Raw genomic sequence first — 20,221 nt, forward strand, 5'->3', positions numbered from 1 at the left:
CTCTTGTTTGCTGTGTGACCTTGGACAAGGCATTTAACTTCTCTGTGCTTCAGTTATCTGACCTGTTAAAATAAGGGTTAAGACAGGGAGCCCTATTTGGAACATGGACTGTGCCCAACCTGATTAACTTTTATCTACCCCAGAGCTTAGTACAGTGCCTGGCACATAGAAAAGGCTTAACAAATACTATAAAAACCCTTGGGCTATAGAAGTGCTTTGAGCATTTGTTCTCAAGGGGGGAATCTCCCACTTCTTTTAAAAATCTATTCTCTCTACCTGCATGCAGACCCCATCCTACTTCCACTCCTGCCCTCTTCCTTTCTGTTACCTTCAACTTCCCAGTTTCACAGAGCTCCTCTTCTTCTGCTTTTAAGTATGCTCAAGCCTCAACAATACTAAAAAAAGTCTTTGGATCCCTCAGCCCCCTTCAACTATTGCCCCATCTTCCTCTTTCCATTTCTTTCCAGTCTTCTTGAAAGAGTTTTTTACACCTGTTACCTTTTCTTCCTCACCAGCTACTCTCTCTTTTTAACCCACTGCAGGTTTTTGCTCTTCTCATTTCTTGGAGATCACATTTAAAGTCTCAATCAATCACCATACTAAGCACTTGGGAGAATATAATACAGCTGAGTTGGTAGACATGTTCCCTTTTCCACAAGCTTACTCTAAAGGGAAGAGAAGAAGAGAAGCAGCGTAGCTCAGCGGAAAGACATGGTCTTGGGAGTCAGAGGTCTTGGGTTCGAATCCCAGCTCTGCCACTTGTCAGCTGTATGACTGTGGGCAAGTCACTTAATTTCTCTGTGCCTGTTACCTCATCTTTAAAATGGGGATTAAGACTGTGAGCCTCACGTGGAATAACCTGATTACCCTGTATCTACCCCAGTGCTTAGAACAGTGCTCTGCACATAGTAAGCACTTAACAAATACCATATCGCCAAGATCCGCCCTTTCCTCTCCACCCAAACGGCTACCTTACTATTGCGGGCTCTCGTTATATCCCGGCTAGACTACTGTGTCAGCCTTCTCTCTGACCTCCCTTCCTCCTCTCTCGCCCCGCTCCGGTCTATTCTTCACTCCGCTGCCCGGCTCATCTTCCTGCAGAAACGATCTGGGCATGTCACTCCCCTTCTTAAACAACTCCAGTGGTTGCCTATCGACCTCCGCTCCAAACAAAAACTCCTCACTCTAGGCTTCAAGGCTCTCCATCACCTTGCCCCTTCCTACCTCTCCTCCCTTCTCTCTTTCTACCGCCCACCCCGCACGCTCCGCTCCTCTGCCGCCCACCTCCTCGCCGTCCCTCGGTCTCGCCTATCCCGCCGTCGACCCCCGGGTCACGTCCTCCCGCGGTCCTGGATCGCCCTCCCTCCTCACCTCCGCCAAACTGATTCTCTTTCCCTCTTCAAAACCTTACTTAAAAATCACCTCCTCCAAGAGGCCTTCCCAGACTGAGCTCCTCTTCCCCCTCTACTCCCTCTGCCATCCCCCCTTTACCTCTCCGCAGCTAAAGCCTCATTTTCCCCTTTTCCCTCTGCTCCTCCACCTCTCCCTTCCCATCCCCACAGCACTGTACTCGTCCGCTCAACTGTATATATTTTCGTTACCCTATTTATTTTGTTAATGAATTGTACATCGCCTTGATTCTATTTAGTTGCCATTGTTTTTACGAGATGTTCTTTCCCTTGACGCTGTTTAGTGCCATTGTTCTTGTCTGTCCGTCTCCCCCGATTAGACTGTAAGCCCGTCAAACGGCAGGGACTGTCTCTATCTGTTGCCGACTTGTTCATCCCAAGCGCTTAGTACAGTGCTCTGCACATAGTAAGCGCTCAATAAATACTATTGAATGAATGAATGAATGAACAACATTATTATTATTATTATTATTAAAGGGAAAGATAGACATTAATGACCTCTTCCAGCCAAATTCAATGAGCTCTGCTGTCCTAATCTTTCTTCACATTTGAAATGCTTTCATTTACTGGTATTTACTGAGTCCTTACTGTGGGCAGACCACTGAATTAAGTGCTTGGGAGAACCCAAGGAGCTTACAATCACATCTCTACTTACCCTGCCAGCCCCCCAAACTCAACATGCCCCAAACTTAAGTTCCACCTTTATCTGAAACCCTCTCCTCCTCTCAATTTCTTATTTTCATCAGTAATATAATCATCTTTACTTCCCTGAAATCCACAGCCTCCTATTTCAGCCTTCTACATTTCCATTCTTTAAACATCTTCAATACCTACCTATCTCCTTTCATTTTAAACAAAAACTCCTTACCATTCATTCCAACGCTCTCCATCAACTTCCTCCTCTCCACCCAAAGTTGAGTTTACAGCCTAGATGCATTCTCCAAACTGTAAGCTCGTTGTGGGCAGGGGATGTGTCTGCTAACTCCATTGTGTTGTACTCTCCGAAGTGCTTAGCACAACTGTCTGCACGTAAGTGCTTGATACCACTGATAAATGATAGGCAACATTTCAGGAAAATTACCCATTTCACTTCAGACTGCTACCTGGGTTAAGTCTGGAGCCCTAGAAACAAGCTGATATAATTACTCTCAATAGATGAATGCTTGAAACAGCTTGTTGGCTGTGCAGATGTAGAGGAAGGAGTAGATTTGGGGTGTGATAGAGTAAGATTTGGCAGGATTAAGCAGTTGATTGAATATGGAACCTGGAAGTCAGAAAGGAATCAACTATGCCACGAAGACTGTGGATTTCTGGTAAAGAAAGGTGATTGTATTACTGATGAAAATAAGAAACTGAGAGGTGAAAAAGGTTTAGGTTAAAGATGGAAATTAAGTTTGGGTCATGTTGTGTTCCAGGTGCCAGCAGGCTACCTAAGTAGAGATGTAATTGTAAGATGTGAGGAATCGTGTCTACCAATTCTACTGTGCTCCAGGCCAGAGGCAGGATTTGGGCGAGGGGTTGGTGGTGGGATAGACGATAGCGCCAATGAGTAGATTGGCGTTAGAGGAGTGAAGTGAGCCTGCTGGGTTGTAGTAGATGATTAATGCGGTAAATAAGGTGGGGAGAATTGATTTAGCTGTTCATATATGTAAATGTGTGCATATTCAGTTGTACATTTATTGATTGTTTCTGATATTTCATCACAGAATATTTGCTACATTCCCTGTCTGATCATTGTTCTGCACACTGTGAATTTTTTTTTTTTGATATTAGATTGCAAATTCCTCTTGGACAAGGAACATGAATTTTGCTTCTGCTATACCTACCCGGGTTCCTAGTTAAATGCATTTCCCTCAGTCAGCACTCAATAAATATCATTACTAGGACTGCATCTACTTCAGCATTTGCATTCTTCATCCAATCAAGACTGTTTTTGAAGATTTGGAATTACTTCTACAAGCATCAAGAGCAAGTGCCATAATGATATTTGACTTGGGCCACACACCTTCAGAGAATCAAAATTACATCAAGTAGCTAAATGCAGGCTTATAGGATTCTGTGCTTTTATGCTTTAAATTTAGGCCCCCCTTATTGAATAAAGGCACTCTCAGATTCCTTAGAACATAATTTTTCAATTGAGCGAACAGAGACAATAGAATAGATTTGATTTATTTTTTAGGAGTCACTGCTTTAGAGGATTTTTGTGAAATTTTGATCATAAGTATGCACTGTTGATAGAAATGCAGCCCGTGGGCTACATTGGATGCAGTGAACATTTTTATCTGGCTGGCAGGCCAAATGTGGCTTGGCTCAGTGGAAACTTCTGTGTCTGGAGTGGATCCTCTTATCTGGCTCACTATGAATATGTTCAGTAACTTCCTGTCATATGAATACTCTGATAATCAATCCATCAATCCATCATATTTATTGAGTGCTTACAGCATGATCTCGTGGATAGAGCATAGGCCTGGGAGTCAGAAGTATCTGGCTCCATCTGGTGTCTGCTGTGTGAACTTGGGCAAGTCACTTAACTTCTGGGTGCCTCAGTTAATTCATCTGTAAAATGGGAATTAAGATTGTGAGCTCCATATGGGACAGAGACTGTGTCCAACCCCATTTGTATCCATCCTAGCTCTTAGAACAGTGCCTGGCACATAGTAAGGGCTTAACAAATACCACAGTAATTATTATTCCTTAGTGCTTGGGAGAGTACAGTATATCAGAATTGGTAGACATGTTCCTTGCCCACAAAGCTTGCTTGAGGTCACTGAGCGGTCAGGTTGGAGTTGAACCTCTCTTTGCTTTTCTTGTGCTGTGGCTTGCCTAGCCCATTTTAGACCATTGCATCACTTCTCCAATTCAGTGAACATCTTTCCCAAATTCATATCATTTTGTCTCTCCCATCCACTTGAGGCTACCAATTGCTCTCCCTCCCCCCCCCCCCCCCCCGCCCCCGGGACTCACCGCTGTACTTTAGGATGAGTTTGTTTCTCTCTCTCACTCTCACTCTCACCTTTCTCCTCATAATCCCATTATTTAATAACATTTATTAACCATGCCCAAAGTCCAAAACACTGTACTAAGCATGAGGCTAATTACCCCATTCTAAGCATTAGGGTAATTACAAGGAAATCAATTAAGACATGTGTCCTGCCCCCCATTCTAAATGGGGGAGGATGAACCCAGAACAATTAAATGAAAACAAATTAATATGTAATCAAAATAGCAATAGTAAAATAAAAAGAATAGTAAAATGACAACAGTAGAAGAGTAAAAATAATAAACAGTAAAATAGGGTGCAGTTTTCAAGTACTTCACTGTTCCCGGTCAAACAGCCCTTAGGGAGAAATTGATGGGGCCTCCAAAGTTCTAAAAGTTGGGAAGGTGAGCTTCTCTCTCCAGACAAACTACAGGTCTTCATGGAGGTGCTGCGGTCTACCTTCTGCTTGTCCTTCACTCCCCCACAGAATGGGGATATACTCTCACAGGGTAAGAAACAGGGTGGCCTAGTGGAAAGAGCACGGGCCTGAGAGTCAGAGGACCTGGGTTCTAATCCAAGTTCTGCCAATTCCTTGCTGTATGCCCTTGGGCAAATCACTTCACTTCTCTGTGCCACAGATTCCTCAAATGTAAAATGGAGATTCTATACCTAATCTTGCTCCTACTTAAGACTTTGAATCCCTTGCAGGACAGGAACTGTGTCCAACTGATTTGACTTGTACCTACCCCAGTGCTTAGAACAGTGTTTGAAACATAGGAAGCCCTAAAAAATTATCATAAAACGAACAATGCTTGTAGATTCTACAAGGTAATGGTACATTTTTGCCATAGCATAATACAGATTTTTCTTTCCTTCCAAAAACTCAAATATAATGTGAAATTTTTAATGTCTCCATTAACCAGTAATGGAAAAATATTCTGTTTACACTCTTCTAAGAAACTTCAGCCACCTGTGGTTCTTTATTTGTCACTCGTCCTCTAGTTAAGCATTTTTGGTCCCAAAATCTAGTTTTGGATTTGGAACTGAGCAGCAGCGTGGCTCAGTGGAAAGAGCATGGGCTTTGGAGTCAGGGCTCATGAATTCGAATCCCAGCTCTGCCACTTGGCTGTGTGACTGTGGGCAAGTCACTTAACTTCTCTGTGCCTCAGTTCCCTCATCTGTAAAATGGGGATTAAGACTGTGAGCCCCACGTGGGACAACTTGATTCCCCTATGTCTACCCCAGTGCTTAGAACAGTGCTCGGCACATAGTAAGCGCTTAACAAATACCAACATTAACTGCTTCAGTAGAGAAAATTTGAGCCAAGCATGAAACTCCATTTAGTTAAATGATGTGACTAGATCTCTGGGTTGGAGTGGGTGCTCATCCTGAAAGTTATCCTGGAGAATAGAGGACAGCAGTGTTGTATTGCTGTAATGAACAAACACTTTGAATGACACGGAGTTTGTTACACTCCTTCAAACAGAGGCTTGAACATTCTTTGTGATTATGTTTAGGTGAGGGAAGAATCAGGTAACTATCCTAAAAGTCAGGCTCTTTTTTTAAAAATGGCATTTAAGAGCATTTGGTGCCAGGCACTGTTCTAAGCACTGGAGTAAATACAGTATAATCAGGTTGGGCACAGTTCATGTTCAGTCTTAATCCCCACTCTACAAATGAGGTAATGAGGCACAGAGAAGTTAAGTGACTTGTCCAAGCTCACATAGCAGAAAACTGGCAGAGCTGGGAGTAGAATCCAGGGTCCTGCTAACTTCCAGGCCCGTGCCTTATCTACTAAGCCATGCTGCTTCCTAATGATTAAGGCTGCTCTCTGGCATAGTCACTGGTACAGATATTTTTATGCTGTAGGAAAAACCCTAATCACTGGCAACCAAGGCAATCTGTATCAAGCCCCCTCTGGGGGCATATGCCCCAGGCTAGAGGAGAGTAGGGAGACCCTACATGTTGTGTCTCTGTTCCTGTTTTAGGGGAAGTGATTTGTCTGTGTTCCAGGTGAACAGAGCTGATTCTACATCAGTGACAGTGTGATTTCTATATCACGCACATGATAACTTTATCCAGGTCTACTCAGCGGAAGTCATTTAATCGTATTTACTGAGCGCTTACTGTGTGCAGCGCACTGTACTTATTATGTGCAGAATCAAAAATTATTTGAGATACTATCCCTAGTTCATTCATTCCTTTTGTATTGAACACTTACTGTGTGCAAAGCACTGTACTGAGCATTTGAGAGAGTACAATATAAGTAACACATTCCCCGCCCACAATGGGTTTAATGTACTGAGAAGTTGGTCATTAATACAAAATATAGGATTTTAATTGTTTGATTACTCAATCCTTTGGATAAAATGGAATGGAAAGTCAGTGTGTCCTGGATAGCATTCTAGATGCCATTTTGGTTCAAGTCAACAGAACTGTACATAGTCTTTCTATCATTTAGTTGCTTTTTCATCCAGGGTGGTGAGTTCTTGTGAGCACACTTTATAAAAAAAAATTAATACAGTTCACTTGTATAGATTTTAGTGATATGGACCAAATATGACAGATTACTGATTTAATGTAACTATCCTATGAAAATACATTTTTGACGGATAGTTGCTTTCTATAATCCTAATCAAACTTTCCCTCTAATTTGCTTGTTTAGTAAACTAAGGAAACTTTTGCCCATATGGTTTATATAAGGGAAGTTGAGACCCTGAATTGAAACAGGATATTTCAATTTTAATTTCATCTATAATATACTAAAAATAAATGACTATAAAGGTAATTGTTAGTGCTTAAAAATAACAAGTAAATGAATCAAAATATTGTTTTTCATTTTTGCTAATTTAGTAACAACCTCAAAATGCTCCATTGTCATATTATCACGATCCACAGAGCTTGAAGAATAATCTGAACTTGACCTACAAAAGAACATATTATTATTATTATTCATTTGGTTAATTATATGTCTGTTTGCAGCATCCATGTGAAACTGAGATAATGCACGATAAACACCATTATCCCTACAAGTCTTAAGCGAGTGTACTTTTCTATAAGACGAAACCTCGCTTTACTTGTCCAATTTTCGTCTTCTTTAGTAGTAGCAGCCATATAGCATCTGTTTTATAACACAGAGCACTGAGTTGTGCAAACTTATCTTTTTAGGGTCAAAGAAGAGCAAAAACCACAACCGACACAGTAAGTAAAATATTATTGCGAGTGCAGTAGGCTTGACTTTCCTCTCACTGCCATATTCTGCTTTCTGAACCTTGGATGGTATTAGCTTCCACTAATACTCGGTAGGCTGCAAATAGTGTTGTCATTTGCTTTTGGACTGGCTTGTAAGAGAGCTGCCTGCAGCTTCTTACTTCATCCACACGTGAGCTGGATGTAGTTTCTTGCTGTCTGCTTGTGGACGGGTTTAGTGTTAAGAACTCTGATTTCCCTACATCCTTACTGGCTGACTATTGCAGTAACACTCCCATTGGCTGTGGCTTTTCTGCCTAGACATTTCTGTTATTACTGGGTAAGAAGAAACGACCTACAGTGTGATTTGTTCGGTTATTCAGTCACATTATTTGCTTATTTAAACAGGTGGTTTCCCTTTAGTGGGATCACTGAGCTGGTAAATAACGTTCTTCAACCACAGCAAAAGCAGCAAAATGAAAAGGAGCCCCAGACGTAAGTAAGCTGCTCTCTGTAGACTAAATAATGTTTTGAATACCATGAAAGCATACTGGAAAGTAGGTTTGAAACATTGGCTGGTTAAACAATTACATTTAGGAAGTCAGTGTATTTTTAGGTTGTGTCTCTCTTTTTTTGGCCCCTGGCCCTTAATTAGGTAGCCAAGATTAGTTAATGAAGAAATTAAAGAAAGACTTTCATCCAAAAAGTATAATAGAAACGTACGTGGTAAAAATATGTTTAAAGTGGGATACTCAATTCTTTCTTATCTTTCTGTCCCAACAGAGCAATTAGCACATTGCTTCCATTTATTCTTTCAGTTGCTAGTATACATTATTGGAAGCCAACACGTTTTATAGAAAGTTGGTTTGTCAACAACATTTTGTACTGACCAACTACAGGGAAGTGAATTAGGGCATTCATCCAGATGGTGACTGTAGACTCCCATTCTGTCTTCACTCCTCTTTCAAGGGGAGACAAGATTGACAGTGCAGTTGAATGGAAGAGGGGAGGCCAGGTAAGGAACTACTGTGGTGGCATAGAAAGCACTGATTCTTTAGAGGTGACACAGCCAGTTTATCTGGGTGGAAGGGGAATCTTGCTGCCAAGGAAGAAGGTTGGAAAAACCCCAGAAGAAATAGGTAGGGGAAGTCCTCTAGACTGCAAGCTCATTGTGGGCAGACAACATGCCTTCCAAAGTGTTTGGTACAGTACCCTGCACAAAGTAAGTGCTCAGTAAATATGACTAAGAAAGGGGAACTTGCAGGAGGTCGAGTATATGCCAAGGTCTCTACTCATGAAGGCCAACCCTCCACCTAGTCCTTGAACTTTATTTCTCCTCATTTTTCTCCCATATTGTTTCCTTTGTCCCTCTTGTGGTTCTTCCAACTGACTTTAAACATGCACACTTAATCAGTTAATGATATTTACTGCATGCTTACTGTGTGGTCAAGTTTTCCCCATTCTGAAAAACAGAAAATCACTCCCCATCCTTCAGATTTTGATTACACCATCCCCTCTGGTGGTCACTTTTTAATTTATATTTCATGGACAAATTCCTTAATAGAGAAATATGTCTATTGTCTCCATTTTCTCCCTACCATTTTTCTCAACACGCCTGTAATATGGAGTCTGCCCCCTATTAAAAGTGCTGTTATTTAAAATCTTGAATGACCACCTCCCATCTAAATCCACTGGTATCTTACCATATTCATCTTTAACCTTCCTGCTACTTCTGACATTCTCTTGATCTTCAAAACTCTTCCTGGCTTGCTATTGTGAACCCAGTTCTATCCTGGTTGCTCTTATATCTCTCTGACCTTTCTCTTCATGGCTCCTTTGCTGCTCACTTTTACATTACTTATAACTACTTTTCTTTCTCAAAGCTTAATATTGGATCTCTTACTTGTTTCTCTGTTGGAGAGTGCATGTCTTCCCAGGTTCAACTACCACCTTGTAGAGAAAACTTTCAAATCTATATCTTTAGTTTTTCTCACTCTTCTTCAGACTCATTTCCTCCTATTGCTGAGACATTTCCACTTAGATGTTCAGTTGACAATCCAAATTTAACCTGCTAAAAAATGAATTCCTCACCTTCCCTCCTAAACTGCTACTTCCCTCTAGCTTTACTAACCTTGTCAAAAGCATCTATATCCTTCCTAACCCCCGTGCTCATAATTTTGGAGTTATTTTTGACTCTTCCCTTTCAGTGCCCCAAAATTCCATCTGTAATCAAGTTTAAGAGATTACCTTAGTAATATCCCTTCCTCTTCCTCTCCATTTCTATGGCAACAGCCTATTATCGTGTAATAGCCACCAGGCCAATCTCCTTGCTCCTAACCACTCCAGATAATCATACATAAAAATAGCTAAAATCATTTTTCTCAAGTATCCATCACACCACATCCCTCCCGCCATAGTCTACAGTAGCTCAGTCACAGTTCTTGTCAAATAAAAAATTTAGCTGTGTTTTAAAGGCTCTTCAGCAACTGACTCTTTACTACCTGTGATCTTTTCTTCAGCTTCATCCAGTTGTGCCCGCTGGTTTTTTCTCAAACAAAACTATTTACTGTCACCTGTAAATATACATTTGCTTAGGAGTCACTGCACATTCTATTCCTCTTTCTTGGAATAGCTACCTCTTTCTTTTGCCATAGAGTTCTTTACAAAACTCTACAAAAAACTCATATCTTAATGGAAAAAATTGCAGATAAACATCCTCGGTATACACAAGTGCTAGGACAACTACAACAGATAGTGTTTATCCTCGTATGTCTCATTATTTTGTTTGAATTGGTTTCTCTGTTAAATTCTTAGCTACTTGAGAGCAGGAGTCATGTCTTTGTTCTCCCTCTGTAAATTGCTTAATCCACAGAATGGTAAATTAAAAACAAATAAGAAGAACCAAGTATAATTGATCCTGGTTTATTGCTTTTGACTATCACAGCTGCTGTCAAATGGAAGGTAGCCATCCACAAATGTACTTGTAGGCTTAAAATGGCATCAATTAGGGCCTGAGATGGTCAGTCTGATTAGCTCCCACTCTCAGGATTGGGGTGACTCACTCCTAAATGCACCACCCTACCGCTTGAGGGAAATTAGATTAATGGTTTATATGGCAATATTTGTGACTGAGTCTGTTGGGACTGGAAAGAAATTTGGGAGGCCACATAGTAGGGGAGGAAGACTCAGCCATTTTGGAGATGAAAAGTCTGGAGCTGTGTGACTGGAAGAGCAGGACATGGGAAAGGCTCTGAGCTGTGATCTTGGAAGGACCCAAAACACAGGGAGGGATAGGAGATAATCTCTGGTATACCGTGAAGATTTGGGGTCCAGAGACAGGATCCTGGAGTAGTGATGCTCCCACCCCAGTGGGAGAGAGAGAACACTGAGAAGCCATGGCATCCAAAGGACTTAAAAAGGACCAGTGAAACATGAGCCCCAGGACATCTACGGTTAAGACATCTGCTGGGGAGAAAGGCTTTGATCTAGAGAAAGGTGGTTTGAATTGGATTTCTGTTTACCAAATTGAAAATACTTGCGAGGGGACTATTAAATGTTAAGGTGTCTTACTTTGACATCTGTCTCTGGTAGAGGCTGGAGGGCAAGCTGCTCCTGCTAGGGAGGCTGTGGGAGGGGGAGGGGAGGACTTTCTTGTAGCCAGCCTGGGGAGAGGGATGATGGGCGCAATGACCCTTTCACCTTCAGAGAGATGCCTGATTCTCAGATGAGAGGGTGGTGGCAGGATAGGGATGCAGGGACTTGAAGACACTAGGCTGGTCATGGGAAAGGAAGAACTGGGGTCTTTAAGACCCAGTAGGGCCCAGGAACTCCTGGAGTGACCCTGGGAGCTGTTTCCACTGGGATTTTGAGTCGGGAGCCTCTTGTAGCTTCTTGGGGACACATTCTGTTACATGGCTTGATTTATTGACAATCTCCCTAAACTTTTAACTTCATTAGGTAAAGGCTGGCACATGCACCTGCCCAAGTGTTTCTTCCTATATCAGAGTTACTTGTAAGAATTTGCAGATCCTACTATATCAGAAAAGACTCAGGGTTTTGGTAAAACATTTCCTAAGATCCTGTTTCTAGACCTCAAATCTTCATGGTATACCAGGAATCATCTCCGATCCCTCCCTGTCTTTTGGGTCCTTCCAAGGTCACAGCTCAGAGCTTTCCCTGTGTCCTGCTCTTCCAGGCACACAGCCTAGGCCTCTCATCTCTAAGATGGCTGAGAATCATGTAATGAAAGTCCAAGTGTAAGCAACACTCTTATAGTCAATTTTGAACAGTCAATTGCAGAAAAAAGATTGGTTAAACAACAGAAAGAAAAATTATTCAGTAAAACTGTAACCAAAACCACTTTTGGAAGTGAATGAGGGCTGGAGAGAAGCTGAGCAGCCCATCAGTTCAGAAAGCGAGACCAATGATAGGAGAAATGAGGTGGGATAAGATCCTCTGTCCAACCCTGTTTGCTTGTATCCATCCCAAAGCTTAGTACAGTACCTAGCCTTATAGTAAGTACTTACACCACAGCTATTGTTCTCCTGGCAATAGCTCCATCCTGGGGACTGGCAGCATATATTCCTAGTTTATTATTTATCCTTGCTGCATCTTCAGTCTCAGTTTGGGCATGAGGGATCACGTAAAGAAAAGGACAGGAACATGAAGTATGCTCTCATGTGTGACAAAACTGTTTCAGAAAAAAAAAATATGAGCTTTTTAATATTGCCTTTACAAAGAAACTCTTAAAGATCTAAAATTTGGAGAAACTCATGGATCCCATAATATTAGAAAAGACTCTCCAGATTTAGAAATTACATCTAATTGTAGGCTAAAGAAACATCAAAGATGGAATGATTTACTAATTATTAGGCTAAAGAAAATCACTAAAGATTAAATGGTTTATTAATTATTCCAATGTATTTTCATTTGCGGGGGGAGCAGTTTTACAAACTCGTATGTCTCTCTTTGGATGCAATAATTCTTCAATAACAACTGAAAAAAGTGGAAAAATGGTGTCTTTTTTGGCTGGCAAACTCTGTGTCAAAGCATTGTGCAGCTGAATTCCTGCAGTTCTACTAAAGGCACTGTAACCTAAAATAGATTGGAGACATGAAATCAATTGTAAAACATTATTAGATGTAACATTCAGTTCAGTTTTATATAAATCTCAGTAATATCTCCTTTCCTCTACCTGAATTCTACAAAAATAAAAAATTTAGTCATTCTATTGCTTCCTGTAGTAGATTTCAAAAAGCCATTAAATGAAATGATGGAATATGTTCTTGAAAACATTTGATAGAAATGATCTAAAATATTATTTTTTCTTTTAAAAACAGAGGAACAAATGAAGTTTGAAGTATTATTATTTTAAACATCTATTTGTTTCAAGTGGAGTTTCAATTCCCGTGGGGAGGGGAGGTTGAATAGGGGCCTTCCATTTCAATATGTTTCCAGAATTCAGTGTAGAAATGATATGCATTGCTGAGATGACCCAAAAATGGTGTGGGGCTTTAGTGGCTGTTAGCTCATGCCTCTTCTCCCCTTCATGCTCTCAGCTTGTCCCCTCTGGTGACAGTAAAGGAGCCCTGCTGCTTCCATCCTCCTGCTTAGGGCATATGGCTTTGTCAGACTAATGGGGAAGGAGTAGGGTTTTTCCCAAAGTGGAAAATGCATGATCTCTTTCTTTGCAGTGCTCACTAGCGACATAGTGGAATGAGTACAGGTTTGGGGAGTCAGAGGACCTTGGTTCTCATCCTAGCTGCACCCCTCGTCTGCTGTGTGACCTTGGGCAAGTCATTTAATTTTTCTGTATATCAGTTTCCTCATCTATAAAATAGGCATAAAATACCTGTTCTCCCATTGACTTAGATTGTGAGACCAAGGTGGGATAGGGACTCTGGTATCTACCCCAGTGGTTAGCACATAGAGTGCTTAACAAATACCATAAGTGTTGTAATTATTACTGTTATTACTTTCTTTGATCTAATTAGCTCTAAAGTGGAAGAGTCACTGTTCTATGCTCAGTTCTCTCACTGGTGAAATTTAGGCCTTGCCTTAACTATGAGGCCCATTATAACTGTTCTGTTCAATGCTATCTTTCACTTAATCTTATTATTTTGAGACAGTTTGGGGCAGGATTTCTCAGTGATAACATTCTCTTCTTAGCGTGTGAGCCCTCTGTTTGCTGTGGGCAGGTTTCTGTGGCTTGTCTGATGGTTCTGAATTTTCTCCTCTGCTTGATACATAGTAAATCCTTAATAAATCCCCCTGCCATTCTTCTGAAGTTCCTTTAGTCTCTCCAACACCATTTAGACTGTGAGCCCCTTGTGGGACAGGGTCTTTGTCTAACCTGATTATCTTGTATTTATCCCAGCATTTAGTGCAGTACTTGGCACAGAGTAACAGCTAACAAATATCACAATTGTTATTATCACAAACACTCCACCCAGCGTCTGTTCTAGAGGTCTTGGTTCTTGAGCTCTCCCAGAGTGAGAGAGTTCAATTCTGCTTTTCTCCCTCTTTTGGGGAGATCTCCTCTGTTCCAGTGATTTGGACTGCCATCTGAATGTGAATGATTCTCAGTTTTCTGGGTTTGGGTTTATATCCAAACAACATTTTGTGAAATCTATAAGACTAACTGATTATTAGGCTGTAAACTCTTTGAAGTCTGTATCTTCTATTTGGATGAGAACATAGAAGTCCCAAACTTCCTAATACAGGTTCTTGAGATGCATCTGAAATTGTGGTGAGCGGGTGATTTATTTTTGATTATTTATGAGATCAAGCATATGAAGATAAACAGAATCCCCCACAAAATTCATTTGTCATTTGTCTCAATCTTTCACTTTTGTCAATTTTTATAAAACATGCTATTTAGCAAATGGAAGGATTTGAATTTCACCATCTTTAGCTTGCATTTTCCCTTTGCATCAAGCAGAAATTCTTTACCATTGGCTCCAATTTGTAACCCTGAAGTACTCAATACTCACCCCACTGGCTCCAATTTGTACTCTTAAACACTCACTATTCACTCCATCTTCAGATCCGCACCACTTAAATATATATGTTCCTACACTATTCCATTTCCCTCAGCAGTAATTTATTTTAATATGTCTTCCTCTCTAGTCAGTTAGCTCCTTGACAGCAGGGATTTGTCTCCCAACACTATTGAATGGTACTTTTCCAGTTGCTTAGTGCAGTGTTCTGCACAAGGTAAGTGCTTAATTAATATGATTGGGTTGATTGGAGTTGGAAAACACTTTCAAGCCAGAAAATCTTCCAGCTCAATAGGATATTATCATCAAAAGTGGCTGAAGTCTGTTTCACGCATATGACTCTATTCTTGAGACAAGCAGAAAAGTGGGTAATACAAATGATTTTGAATTGCTTTACAGATTTGGCCCAGTGCTAAAGGATTAATAGATAAGTCTGAGGAAAATTAAACCTATTTCAATAAATTGTATTTATCCCAAGTGCTTTTTAAGAGTGTTCTACACACAGTAAGCACTCGATCAATCTTATTTATTGAGTGCCTACTGTGCACAAAGCCATCTTAAAAAGCACTCGGGAAAATACTACAAAGTAAACCTGATGCTTGTCCTCAAAGAGCTTACAGTATTGTGGGGGCAATATTAAAATAAACTGCAAGCATGGGAAGTAACGAACTATACAGATATGTATATAACTTTTGTAAGGTTGGGTGAATATTTAAAGGGTACAGACTAAAATGCACATGATTCATTAAGGAGGGTGAATAGGGTAGAGAGGTGGGAAATTAGTGAGGGAAGGCTTCTTGGAGGAGAATTAATTTTAGTAGGTCTTTGAAGATGAGGAGAGTAGTGGTCTGTCGATACTAAGTGGAAGGAGGAGTTTCAAGCAGATGGGAGGGTGTGGGTAGTAGTCTGTGATGAGAGAGTGAGTCAGAGTGAGTAGGTTGGTGTTAGAGAAGATGTGTGTTGTCTGGGTAGTTTGTAGTCAGAGTGTAGTGAGGGTAAGTAATGGGTAGCCAGCTGATTGCTTGCCTTAACGTCAAGCGGAAACTCTTCACCAATCAGCATGAAGACTGATGAGCAACCATTGAAGATTTTTGAGTAGTTGGGAGAAGTGCATAGAGCAGTGTTTTAGAAAATGATCTGGACAGCAGACTGAAGTATAGACTGGAGAGGGGTGAGGCAGGTAGATGATCAGGAAGGCTAATGCAGTAGTTGAGAGTAGTTGACAAGGGTTTGGAAAAGCATGGTGGTGGCTTGGATAGAGAGGAGTGGGTGGAGTTCAGCCTTTAGGGAAGCAGTGTGGTTTAGTGGAAAGAAATCAGGCCTGGGAGTCAGAAGACCCAGGTTTAATCCTTGCTCTGCCACTTGTCTGCTATGTGACCTTGGGCAATCATTTTCACTTCTCTGTGCCTCAGTTACCTCATCTGTAAAATAGTGATTAAGACTCTGAGCCCATGTGGGACATGGATTGTGTCCAACCTGTTCAATCTTGTATCTACCCCAGCACTTAGTACAATGCGTGGCAAATAGCGAGCGCTTAACAAATACCATTAAAAAAATACATGGGGATTAAGTCCTACTCCCTCCTACTGTGTCCACCTGGATTTGCTTGTTTCCACCCAGTTCTTAGTACAGTGCCTGGCACATAGTAAGCGCTTAACATACCAAAATAATTACTTTGACTCTGAGCCTTTTGTGAGACAGGGACTGTGTCCAACCTGATGAACTTGTATCTAGCCCAGTGCTTAAAATAATGTCGTCACGCGGTAAGCATTTAATAAGTACTGTTGTTATAATTATCACTGTTATATCCAAGAAACTACACACGATCTCAGATTTTTCTCTCAACACAGAACTGTCATCTACCTAGACAGAGCACAGTTAGACAAAGAAGCAGACACAAAATAAAAAATAGCCCAGATGTCTTCAGCAAGCCTGCACAACAGAGCGTGCTGACCAAGCGGCATTAAGCTCCACCAAATTGAAAATCTCTAAGTCTGCTCTTTTGTCCAATCCTCTCTATGGTTGTGAGGCTTAGAGGTACTACAGAAGGCACATTCAGCTTCCTGAACAGTTTCACTAGCGTCAACTCTGAATCATTCTCAGCATCAAATGGCAGGAAAAGATTAGGAGGTCTTGGCATACGACCAGCTCATCAACATTAAAGCAATGCTCACAGCAACACAGCTCTGCTGGACGGGACAAATAAAGAGAATGGATGGCAGCAGGATGCCAGGCAGTTGCTATTTGGTAAACTGAAAGAGAGATACAAAAGCCAGAAAGGCAGAATAAATGATTTAAAGGTTGAGTGAAGCACAACCTCAAACAATGAACAGCGGCAGACTATTAGAGACCACTGCAGAGGTTAGATCAGCCTGCTGGGCAGTAATTTGAAGGAAGCTTTCCTCGACATAAGTAAAGACTTCCTAAAGAATGGGATACAAATTTGAAAACAAGAGCAGCCCTATATGTGGCTGTCATTAGTACAGCAGGGAATCTATTTTTATGGGAAAGCAATGTTGAAAGGACTGTCTGTAATGGTAGAGAACATATCTACCAACTTGGTTTTAGAGTATGCTTTCAAGTGCTTAATACAGTGCTCTGCACACAGTAAGTGCTCAGTAAATGCTGTTGATTGATTGAATGTCAGTAGAGAAGCAGTGTGGTCTATTGGTTAGAGCACAGGCCTGGGAGTCAGAAGGACCTGGTTTCTAATCCCGGCTCTGCCACATGTCTGCTGTGTGACCTTGGGCAAGTCAGTTAACTTTTCTGTGCCTCAGTTATCTCATCTGTAAAATGAGGATTAAGACTCTGAGCCCCATTTGGGACATGTACAGTGTCCAACCTGATTAGCTTATATCTTCCCCAGTTCTTAGTACAGCACCTGACACATACTAAGCGCTTAACAAATACCATTTTAGAAAACAGGACTTTTCAAGTCCACTCATGGATAGGATCTCACTTAGTCACATTATCTTCATATGTATATAAATAAGAGAGAGCAAAGAGTATGTAATAAATGGGATGATATATTTATGCGACTGAACTGCTCACTGTTAGACTTCCGACTACCTAACATTGGTATCCCTCAAGGCCCAATGACTTTCAAATTCACCTAACTAGATCCTACCTGTCTCCTTCATAATTGTGCATTTACTCCTGCTTTGAGAACACTTCTATATCACTCTTATGCTAACATCTTAACCTCAATCTGTACAAAATTGAACTCCTCATCTTCTATCCCAAATCCTCCCCTCTCCATAGTTTTCCCATCACCATTGACAGCATCCTTCCCATCTTTCAAGACCTTCACATTACCCTTTAAAAAAACAAAATAGTACCTGCTAAACTCTTGCTCAACTCTGTTCTAAGCAGTGGGGTAGATACAAGTACATCAGGCTAAGTCCCTATCCCACATGGGGCTCACAGTTGAAATAGGAGAGACAACAGATATTGAATTCCTATTCTGCAGTTGAGGAAACTGAGGCACAGAGCAGGCAAGTGGAGGAGCTGGGATTAGTATTCACTAGGCCACACTTTTTTAACTTATCTATCTCTCTCTCTTCAATCTGCATATTCAGTCAATCAATCACTAGCCCTGTCTATTTTCACTTCACAAATTTCCAGACTCCTGACTTGATAACTGCATCAACTTCCTTGCAGATCTCCCTACCTACCATCCACTCTTCACTCTGATGCCTGGATAATTTTTCTAAAATATTATTTTACTTGAATAAACCCACTCAAAATTGTCCAGTGGATGTCCATTCCTCTCATCCAACAGACACTTCTGACCACTAGCTTTAAGTTACTGTCAGCTCTCCCCCATGCTTATCTTCTCTCCAATTCTCATGCTTTGCTCTTTTCAAGGCAATCTACTTCCTATGCCTTGTTCCCATCTCTCTCTCAGCCTCATTTTTGCATAGAACTCACTCCCCCTCAACATCTGGCAGACCATTGCTCTCTCCATCTTCAAAGCCCTTGTAAAATCACATCTCTTCCAGGAAGTCATTCCTGATGAATTTATCATTTTTCCACTTTATTTCACCTCCAGATGACAGTCCAGCACTTCTGCGTCATCTAAAACCTGGGCAACTCAGCCCCTTTAGGCTTTAAACTGTGATGCTTTCTCCTATCAGTAGTTTATTTGGATATTTGTCACCCCACCTAGTTAGCAAACTCCTTGAGGTAGAGGCTCAATGTCTACTGACTATTCTTTTGCGTGCTGGATAACAGTGCACTGAGTAAAGTTCTCAATGAAAGTTATTGATATGATACAGTTCTGCATATGATGTTGCAGTAAATTTGACTTCCTTGAGAAGGTGTATCGTTTGTTACTCTTTTTTTGAACTTTTTGCCTTGAACAGAATTGCAGAATAAAAAAGTTGAGTTTAGCTGGGTGTAAAGTTTAGGACACTTCAAATAAGTGGAATCCACAGGTCTCGATTAATTCACTGGTTTAATTGGAATGGGACACATTTCCTTAAGCTTGTGAAGTTGAGAAGCATCGACAATGAAGTGAGCACTTCTATTCTTTAATCCAGGAATTTAAAGTCAACTGAGATTGTTAGTCAACTGACATGTGAATCTCTTATTTTGTAGGCTTGTCTAGCCACTTCCAACCTACTCTATTGCCAAACAGCTATCTCTTATCTGGTTTCCTTAGTCCCTTCTGGATAGGGATGTTCCAAAGGTTTGTAATTTTAAACAAGCTTTCTTAAACAATAGAGCATAATTTTTAACCTACTTTATCAGATTGTCATTATTTCACCTTGTTAGCCAAAGTAGCTCCCTTCTTTTGGGGCTGGAACAACAATCAAGTGATAAAACCTTTTGAAAGAAATTTCTTTTAATTTGTGTCCTATTACCTACCTTAGAGAAATAAACCATTTAACATTCTTTTTTTTAACATACTGAAATGAGAATTATGAATATCTTTAAAATGTTTGTAATAATTTTGACACCTCATAATCATGTTTATCCTCTTATTAATTAAAAAGGAAAGCCAAGAGGTTAAAAACAATGTTACTGTCCTAGCAGAAAAAGGATAGGGGTTGTTTAAAAATTAAAAAGTCTCATCAATGTTTAAATGATGTAGAATGAATCATTCTAATCTTCATACTGTGATGTCAAAAGGTGTTCAGTTTCTGAGCAAAGGTAAACTAATGTATTATGTAGCAAACATTTATTTGGGTCACATTTGCACATTAAAATCTCTCAGAAAAGTACTTATTAATAATAAACAGCATTGAGCAATATTTGTTGTGTCCAATAAGAGGCATAAAAGTAATCTAAAAACCATGGTCATTGAATAAAATGGACCTATTAATGAAAAATAAAATTCAATATGACAATCATTATTTTAGGGAGATAGACTCTGTGAACTTAATACAGATAAAATTCTAAACAATTTACAGCCTCTTGCAACCGTTTAGCAATGATACACATTTGTATATATCTTAGGTTAATAAAGCAGTTAAAGCTAGCTATCACTTTTTAACCTTTTATTTTGGAAAATACTAAACTTAAATACAAAAGTGTAAATTCTCAATTCTGTTCAAGTTTGTGAGGGGACTCACACTTTACTTTATCTTCATATAACTAATTGCTCAATGAGGCTAATTCTGTCCTTTTTTTAAAAAAAATCA

The 20,221-nt window shown here is 40.4% G+C and overlaps 1 protein-coding gene across 23 annotated transcripts in view; it reads left to right on the forward strand.

Moving 5' to 3' along the window:
* The window catches only part of RIMS2 (regulating synaptic membrane exocytosis 2), a 695,597-nt gene that overhangs the window by 85,474 nt on the left and 589,902 nt on the right, over positions 1-20,221 (forward strand). For 3 of the 23 annotated variants that reach the window (XM_029062342.2, XM_029062335.2, XM_029062343.2), the window contains exons 2-3: positions 7,558-7,590; positions 7,987-8,073. The exons of the other annotated variants lie outside the window; for them this stretch is intronic. In XM_029062342.2, the coding sequence (XP_028918175.1) occupies positions 7,558-7,590; positions 7,987-8,073 (120 nt within the window). The remainder of the gene's footprint in view (positions 1-7,557; positions 7,591-7,986; positions 8,074-20,221) is intronic. 23 annotated transcript variants of the gene reach the window in all.

The sequence above is a fragment of the Ornithorhynchus anatinus genome, chromosome 4 (assembly GCF_004115215.2).
Source record: "Ornithorhynchus anatinus isolate Pmale09 chromosome 4, mOrnAna1.pri.v4, whole genome shotgun sequence".
In the NCBI taxonomy this organism is placed as follows: Eukaryota; Metazoa; Chordata; class Mammalia; order Monotremata; family Ornithorhynchidae; genus Ornithorhynchus; species Ornithorhynchus anatinus.